This window comes from Acyrthosiphon pisum, chromosome A2 (genome assembly GCF_005508785.2).
Source record: "Acyrthosiphon pisum isolate AL4f chromosome A2, pea_aphid_22Mar2018_4r6ur, whole genome shotgun sequence".
NCBI lineage: Eukaryota > Metazoa > Arthropoda > Insecta > Hemiptera > Aphididae > Acyrthosiphon > Acyrthosiphon pisum.
The window spans coordinates 13435496-13445344 of NC_042495.1; the positions used below are offsets into that span (position 1 = coordinate 13435496).

Genomic DNA, 9849 nt, shown 5'->3' on the forward strand with positions numbered 1-9849 from the left:
CCATTTCAAGGCGTATTAAAATATTTATAAAATTATAAATATTATTACCTTTTACTATTTACTGCTTGGTTTTCATTGTACATTCTATCGTCAAGTACTCACGGCCGTAGAATAATAAATAATAACTACAAGATAGTGTAGTCAATTATAAAATTACTTAACTTAGTGCTTGCAAGCTTGTAATTTCGACTCGTTGGAAAAATAGTACTATTTTCAATCAGGTAAATCAGGTGGCTACCTTGGTGGTAATTCGTGGAATACCGTGCTTTGTGTACATGTGTGCCGTGTGGAGACTTTAGTTTGTAAAACACACGACAGCATAAACTTTAAACTTCACAGCTTTGAATAGTGGAAATGTGGAATAGCGTTAAATGTGATGGCCCTAGGGCCTATTTTTTACAGGTGGTGGGTGGAACCCCCATAAACGCGGAAATTGAATTATGAAATAGTAATGGTAGAAGCTAATACAAAAAAAAAAATAATAATGATAGTAATTTATTGTCTATGTGCTTAAAAATTAAATTATCAGGCCTTTGCTTGACAAAAAAAAATAATTTCATGTCATGTGCAAGTACTGTGTGCCACCCCCAACTTAGACATACCCAAGTGGTCCTGTCCTAAATATGCCACCGACTTTAAAACTGTGGATGAATGTAATTATTAGTCACTACTGATGTAAACTGGACGATTCAGACGTGGGCGGTAACAATATGCTTATATAGGCATAAAGTTTCATTATATTATGAGAATTTGGTATCGTTCAGTGGTTCTATGTAGCTATTAATTATTAAATTTATAATATTTTATTATTAATTGTTATTATATTTATTTTTCCAATTTAATGGTATTAAATGTATTATTATATTATGGTTAGAAATACTATGCTTTCTTCTCAGTTTGTAATTACCTAAGTTAGAGGTTAGTGGTTAATGTTGCATTGTACAGATATACTTAGTGTAAAATATATTTTAATTTAAGAAATATATAAATCATTTACCAATAACTATTATTATTTGTAATAAATTGAGCCCGGAAGTTCATAGATTTATTGCTAAGTGAGCTAGAAATGCATTTCAAGTCACTACAAAAAACATATTAAAAGTTTATAGTGCATATTTTTGCATATTTAGTGGTTTTTAAATTTTAGAGCATATTTCTTAATTTTACAATATTTTATAGCATATTTTATAATTTATGAAAATATAGTATGAAAATTCGTAAATAAAAAAAAGTGTTCTTAAAGGCGCCAGCTCACGTTGAATTGTTCAGAAGAGAAGCCCCAGAAACGCCATTGCCTCCTTCTCCTATCATTACGCGTCGGGGAACCTGGTTAAAAGCCGCATTGTACTATTGTGAGAATTTTAAAACAATTAAAAAAGTCGTCAATTTATTAAATGCTGATGATGCGCTAGCCATTGGAAAAGTTAAAAAAATTATGTCAGAAACAAATTTAGTTTTTATTTATACAAATTATGGATTTCTGGCTACGGCTATTACAAGTTTAGAAACTCGGGGAACTCTTTTAACTGACGCAATCATAAACGTGGAGAGTGTAGAAAATAAATTAACTACAGTAAAATGTTCCAAAGGCATTCAAATTTATAAAAAATTTGAACAAGTTACTGAAAAGAATCACTATCACTTTAAAACATTATCCAAAATTTCCAAAATTATGCTGAGAGAAGAAATGTCAATGGATAATTTACCTGGAGATTTTTCATGTGATTTAATATATTTTAAATATGCACCAATTTCTTCGGTTGACGTGGAGCGGAGCTTTTCAGTGTACAAAAATATGTTGGCAGATAACAGGCGATCGTTTATGTTTGAGAATTTATCAAAATCGTTGATTGTAAATTGTAATGTTTAAAAATATATATAAATTAATGAAATAATGTTTTTTTCCTCATATTTATAAATTTAAAATAAATATTTAAGTGCATATATCAGGATTTTTAAGCGCATAAATGCATACATTTTTCCGTAGTTTTTAGTGCATAAACTTCCGGGCCCTAGTAATAAAACTAAAGTATTAATTATGGTAATAGTAATACTGTATTTGCACTAAAATATAAAATCAATAACAAGAATAATAACAAATAAGTCGAATAAAAAATATATAAACAGACAAAATGTGTAGGTGGCTAGAATGTTTATTCGCAGTAGTCATCACTTAACTCTGAGTCATCGATAAATTTGACTACTGCAGAAGGAATTGATTCAATACTCAATGATTTTAACTGTTGAACATCTTCTGCATCAATGGTTTCAGTAATCTGTGGTGTATAAATGTGACCCGACTGCTTCTATATTTGAAACTACAGTTAAATATACAATTTATGAAGTGTTGCAAATAAAAACTTACAAAATGCTTTAAATATATTGTGTTAGTATTACTAAGCTCATTGTTAATGGCACGTAATCTCTGTATTTCTTGTTCTTGAGTATTTATGATTGCTGTTAAATATACTTCATTTCTGACTATTTTGGTAGATATTACATGGTTTCTTATTTCAGTAGTTCGCATTCGCTTGATCCAACGCTACAATTTATGTTTAAATATCATTATTGTTAATATACATTTATTAAGTTAATAGTTCAGTATTATAAGCGGCGGCTCATGATTGCGACTCTAATATGATAATATCACTAGTCATAGGTATAACAAATCAAAACACCTGTATAATGCATATAATATTACTTCTAAGCTTTAAATTATATTTATCAAAGTAACCACAGTAGAAAATAAATGTATAATATTATGTCATAAGGTGTATAATAATACTGTATTATACTAATATACTATTATACTTGTACTAATACAGAAATAATATATTAATATGTTTAAAAATACTAAGCAAAAATAGAGAGCGACAACAATCCGTAAATAAACATAGTTTATTATTTTAAAAATAATTTACGTATTATACTAATATTTTACTGTACACAAACAATTAAAGCGGGTTCACCGCTAATGTATGGCACATTCAGAACAGCTCAGACAATAATATTTTTCATCCAAACACTGCATGTATACCCTGCGTATAAGCTTCTGGTTTCTGAGAGAAACAATTCAATGTTCACTCAATACAAAAAGATTTCAGTTTTAATAAAACTTCTCTTTCAATAAATATAAGTATAAAATTAATTTTCCTCTTTTCTTTAATTTTTGTAGGGGGTGCGATCATCATGTTGTCCAAGCTACAAGACGCCACTGAGTACCATAATGAATAATTTTAAAGAATTTTTATTTAAAGCTTACTGTATGTCCTTTAGAGTTTGTTAACTTCACTGGTTTTCCTTGATCAAGTGCTTTATAAAGGCCATCAATAAATTGTTCACCTCTAGATCTAAGCATTTCACACGCTTTCAATTTTTGTACAAGCTGTTCATTAAGCTCCATTGCTTCTTGTTTACCTTTTTCAAACTCAAGTAATCTTGCTTCAAGACACTTCAAACGCTGAACTACTGAATTAATATCCTAAATAAAGAAACAAACATTTTATTTATTAGATATAATTTGAATAACAAACAATTAAGTATTAATAAACAGATGTGCTATTATGCCAATTCATTTTTCCAGTCAAGTACAAACCATTCTCATTATAACTTTTTTTATTCTTTTTGTAAGAACTAAACTTCAAAGATTTAATTGTAATTTTAAGAGTAAAGAGTGAAGACTAATAAAGATTTTTAAGGGGATTTCTGTCACCAATTGTTAAGAAACAAGACAGGTTCTATGTAAAATATTCTAACATTAAATCTGCTATTTTTTTTAACAAAGCTGTTGCTTGTGATAACTAATATAACTACTCTCCAAGTTACTTCCTAACCAATTTATATAGTCATGGTAAGAACAATCTTACGTTTTCTTACTAACCTGCCCTATTTTTATGTGAACCATACAATTTGATTGAGACAGAGAACTGTTACAGTTACAATCATTCTTATGCACAAATTGAATTGGATCACTAGTTGCAATAACCTGTAAAATAAAAATATTTTAATTACCATGACTAAAATTCATATTTAAATATTAAATTTAAGTTTCTATTACAATTGTCAATTGTTATTATAATAATGTATATTTTATCAACTAAATATATAAATACTGTTAATTTAAAAAGCCAAAACAACTAATAAAAAGTGTACTAAGTAATACAAATAACTTATGGCTTAAGTTCAATGCAACCAAAAAAGTTAACACTATTGCAATATTATCAAACATAATAATATATTATGTTACAATTAAGATAATTTTAGTACAATAAATTATACTTAGTCTAAGTTTATAAAATGGTAAATTAGTAAAAAGTAGGAATTTAATATTTTATGTTTATAAACTGGTAATTCTAAATATACATATTTTTTTTTTCCTGTATACAAAATTTCTACCAGAAGGAGGACTTTGATTTGAACATATAGTATCTTATCTTTTAGCAAATTGGATCAAGATGGTACTTTAAAAAAGTCATTTTTCGATTTTCTCAATAATTATTTGATGCCACGGTAAAAACCAGACAAATTACAAAAAACGGCTAAAAACTTCTAACGCTTTGTTTATCACCATAGAAACGAAAAAAAAAAATAATATTATATAATTAATTCAACTTACAAGCTATAATTAATAAAACCAATATAAAATATCCATATTGACAAACCGCTCAGAATCGTTTTCCTTGTACAATGATATTATATCATTGAATTCAAGTTTAATACAATCCATTATATATTGGCCCATGTGTAATACTGTACAGCAGAGCGACATCCACTTACCCGCTTTTTTATTATAAAATTATCAAAATTATATTGGAACAAAACAAAAATTGTTTCATTCCCAGTAGGGTTTATACTTTATACCTAAAGTATATTATGGATATTGTTACTCCCATTTTCTCAATGTAAGTGTTTCTGGTAGTATAGTTAAATTTTTTAGACCAATTTTAATATGTAAAAAAGCTTCATTTAAATCATGTTATATTATTAAAATTGCTTTATAACTGTGATTTGCAAATTATTATAAATTGTAATATACATACATTTTCCTATTTGTTGTTATTATTAAACTAAATAATATTTAGGTATGAACAAAATAATTTACTTAACTATATAATATGAAAATGTATGAGTATTATTTATGTTATGATTATTACTGATGGGTCCCACGTAATAAATATTAAAAAGGTTTTAAGTGAAATAAATGTAGAATATGCCAAAATAAAATTAGAAAAAAATACAAGTTGAAGTTGTTTTACCTTAAAATAGGAATCCACGTACACAAACTGGTATTTACCAGAACAATGGATGGATTTAGCGAATAGTTGTGGTACAAATTTAATTTTATAACAACTACCATCTATCCTTGGATGGTCCATAACATATTCAAATATCAATGGTTCGTATAGTTTTACATTATCACACGGGTATAGTCCAATCCAATCTTTAAGCCATGGACTAATTTTCTAAACATTAGTAAATAACAATAGTTTAGTGACATTAATAATATACAAGCAGCATAGTATTATGGGCAAGTACATTTCATAAGTAATCATTAAATACTCACCTTTTGATCGTAGAAACAGTTTACAATTAGAAATTTGTCTTCGATGAAATAACGTTTATTTGTTTCCAATATCACAGCTGGCGATTCCATGTTTTTAGGCACTTGATTGATTCAAACAATATAATATTTAAAAATAGGTAGGCAAATAAGTGGATTTATATGATTAATATATAAGTAGATACGTCGTGTTACACATAGAACAATTTAAAATTGGTACTATTTTGTTATACAAATAACAACGAAAAAATTATTAATGTAGGTGTAACGTGTAAATAGATGGTAGCCGGTAGGTACCTCCTAAATTATTGTATTCCAAACAACTCTATAAAAAATAGGTGACATAAAAACATTTCAGACATAACTAGTAACATTGACGGTACATTATAAATAGGTATATTTAAATTATTACTAGGTATTACACAAACGAGACGGTTATTAAAATATTATTATAATATATTATTATTATCGGCAACTGGCGGTCGGACCACTCACAGCCGTTGTACGACGGTCGACGGACTGATGGAAATAAATTTGAAAACTTCCAAACGAATATTCATTAGTCATTACAGTCAACGATGGCGCCCAGCACAGAGCCGTTATTATCTTATCGACATTAGACATTATGTATGAATTCTCCCCGCCAACGGCTTTGTTTTGTTATGCACAATCCGCCACAATCCACACGAGTTTTAATGATTTAAATACTTAATTCTTATCGTTCTCGTCAGTTTATATGGATGGATTTATTAATAATAATAAGTGCCAGAAGATAATAATTCGGAATAAATTATAAATAATAAATGATAGGTAATTATCAAACGATATAATGACTTCGGACGAAATGGTCGAAATGACTGCGGTCTTCTGCATAATATACCAACAATTTTGAACAATCTACCTAATATCATGACTAAATAATATTTTGAGTTATGACAAACAGCTTATAATACTACAATAGCACAATAGGTATGATTATATTTCCTCGTAAATCGTAATCATTAATGATCGGCCAAAGGTTATAGTTATTTTAATCACTTAGGTACATTGATTAGTCACAACGTCCTACGTGGTCTTACTCATTTTTTTTTTAGTATTTTACACAAATATTATGGAAATTCAATATATATTATATTTTGTATATTATACAAATATAATAAAATACAATTCGTAAACTTATTGAATTGAAGTATAATATTCATAAATCACAGCAATACAGACCTCCAGACGTACAGTAGTTTTACCTAGAGTGAGTAGAGTACTAGGGTCTAGACTCTAGACATCCATAGGCGCAAATAGCGTTTAAAATTTGGGGAGGGAGCTGAAGCCCTAACATTGAATATATTTTAATAAAAAGATTTAGGACATTTTTGGGTGGCTATAGCCAATATAATTCAATATATTGAAACTTCTGGAGAGGCTTAGCCCCAAAACTCTAAAGCCCCCCTTCTATTGCTCCTAGTTTACCTAGTTTATTATTTTAATCGACTATATAATAAGTATAGCCTAAAAGCCAAAAGGTACCACCTCGTACATGGTAAACGGAAAAAAAGTCTCCCGTTGCAGCAGCGGCATATTTACAGGGGGATTTGGTGGATCAATCCCTCCCCTTTTCTTTTTTTGCTATAGTTTTAGAAAATAATTATATATATCTAGACACTAAATAGTGTTTAGTATTTAGTATTTACCAAGTTAATGTATTTTTCAGTTTTGTAAAAAAAGTAAAAAAAAATCAGATAATTAAATAATAACCTGTTGTTACACCAATGTTATCCAATTTTGGAAACCTTAAAGGGGATGTGGGAGGCAAAGACCCTCACTTCACGTATACTTTTCAATGGCTCATACCCTCTCTACATAAGCGTACGCACAAGGGGGGTCTGGTGGGCCGTGGCCCACCCTGCGAGACGTACCGAAATGTGTATACATAGTAATACATGATTTAAACATCACGATTTTGATTTTTTTAAACCATAGAATATTAATGAGGTAGGTGAAAAATAACATTGATAATCAATGATAATAAATGAAATGTCTTTAAAAATAAAATTGATAACATATTACCATCACAGATTGCGAAATTGTATTTATTTAAAATTTAAACCCGTGTTGACAATTAAAATATTTCTTATTTAATTTTTAAAAAATATGTATCTGTTTTTTATCATATGAATGATTTGTGCCTTAAATAGTGGGTGATTACGAGTAGGTAAATTAAAGTATGTAACATTTTAATTGTTTTTTCGATCAGAGTTCAGGTTTCTTAATATTGACTTGGCCCACCCTGCCACAAATGTCTGCGCACGCCTATGTCTCCCTATAACAATTCTTAAATACGCTGCTGCATGCGTTGCGTATATCTGAATAAAATAATAAATGCATTTTTATATATTTTTTAAACACTATTATTAAAAGATATTTTTTTTTATTATTCAATTAATTTACGATGGGTAAACCACATATTATCTGAATAAATGTATTTTTATATATTTTTTAAATACTATTATTATAAGATATTTTTTAAATTTTTTTTTAAATTAATTTACGAGGGGACTTTTTTCCTAATATCCTCGTACGCACTACCCATAAAATATTATAAATTAAAATGTCTTGCAGTTTTTTTTTTAATTAATGATTGTCTTTTCTTCCTCATTCCTTTTCAATAAAAACAAATTTAGTACCTACCTATAAATTATGGTATAAATGATTAAAGGCTAAGGGACCATGCATTTTGTATTTCATATTCCGAAGCAGTAACAACTAATAAGACTGTCCGCAGAGGGGATAGGGGCAGTTACCACCGCCTTTGCCTTCTCTGGGTCAATTATTCTCCTATAATCATTATTAGGGCTGGGATTTTAATGTCCTAGAATAACTTAAACAATGATTATTTTTTTTTTTTTAATGCATTAAATTCATAGATATATACAACAACTAGATAGCTGTCTCCTTCTTGTTATGTAAGTCGGACGCCATTTACAAAGCAGGCAATGTTTACAAAATAATATTATCATAGTATATATGTATATATAAATATATACGTATATAAATAAATGTAAAATAAATGTAAACATTGCCTGCTTTATAGATGGCGGCCGATTTCAACAGTGGTCACAACTGAAGTATAAAGACAGCTATCTAGTTGCTGTATATAATATCTATGATTAAATTATTTTTATTTTTAATAATATCGATATAATATATTCCAATATAAATTAGGTATAAATGATAATATTAATTTTAAACTTTTAAAGAATAGTAAAAAAGTTTTACAGATATATTAGTTATATAGATATATTAGTCGTTTTGGACTTCTTTAACCTAAATATTATTTTATTTTTTTTAAAAGATCATATATTATTTATTTACCTGTACTTACATATAGTTTGTTAAATTTATATAAATAGGTATAGGTGTCATGTAAAAACAGTGGCCAGTGGTGGATCTTTAAATTATTTTATTTTTTTAAAGCGAGAGCACATTGTTTATATTATAGTCAATTAATTATAAATTAATATAAATTATAAAATATAAAAATAAAAACCATATGTTAATACCTCATAATTACTATTCTTATTGAAGTTTTAATGTTTTATTTTATGTTTATTCGCATATACCTATGTCCAATACCTTTAATGGGGTTACAGCTTTATGTTTATTAATATGAAGCATTGTTAGCATTATTATCTTTTGAAAATCTCGATAAAACTATAAAAGGTATTCTAAGTACTTTAACATCCATTTTTCCGCTATAATTTTAGTTTGGTCAAAAATAATTTTAAATTTATTTATTCCTAATTATCTCTTATTGTATTAAATACATGTTTATAGCCTTGCTGTAATCGATACTAATATTTTATAGTTGAATACATAGAGGAAATGTTATAGATAAACATTATGTCAATATTTTTAAGCAAAAAAAAAATTAAAAAATTGCAAATTGGTCTAGACCAGGGATGGCGAACCTTTTGATAACTGCGTGTCAAATCAAAATGTTTGGTTTGATTTTATTTGCATCGCGTGTCAGAAACTTTGCAGACTTTTTTTTACGAATTTATTGATAATCTAATCTAATCGTTTAGGAGTTTAGGAAATTATCAATTATTTTTTTGGAAAGTGAAGTAAAAATTATGAATTATGTTTGAAATTGGCGTGTCATTGAAATAATGCAAGTGTGTCACTCCGTGACACGCGTGACATAGGTTCGCCATCCCTGGTCTAGACAGCGAATAAGCATGGCTACTTGCTACTTGCCTATGTAATATAAAATATCACAAAATAAATAAAGC

The 9849-nt window shown here is 28.0% G+C and overlaps 1 protein-coding gene across 4 annotated transcripts in view; it reads right to left on the reverse strand.

Annotated features, from left to right (window-relative positions):
- Positions 1-2032: 2032 nt before the first annotated feature.
- The window catches only part of LOC100570496, a 13159-nt gene continuing 5342 nt past the window's right edge, over positions 2033-9849 (reverse strand). Inside the window, exons 1-7 of one of the 4 annotated variants that reach the window (XM_008184603.3) lie at positions 5858-6100; positions 5564-5664; positions 5256-5462; positions 3881-3985; positions 3263-3481; positions 2366-2542; positions 2033-2306 (exon numbers count right to left, since the gene is read on the reverse strand). In XM_008184603.3, coding sequence (XP_008182825.1) covers positions 2154-2306; positions 2366-2542; positions 3263-3481; positions 3881-3985; positions 5256-5462; positions 5564-5653 — 951 coding nt within the window. In that variant the 5' untranslated portion in view covers positions 5654-5664; positions 5858-6100 and the 3' untranslated portion in view covers positions 2033-2153. Of the gene's footprint in view, positions 2319-2365; positions 2543-3262; positions 3482-3880; positions 3986-5255; positions 5463-5563; positions 5665-5857; positions 6101-9849 lie in introns of those variants that run through there. The other 3 variants (XM_016804171.2, XM_029488995.1, XM_016804172.2) reach the window with 3 other exon arrangements.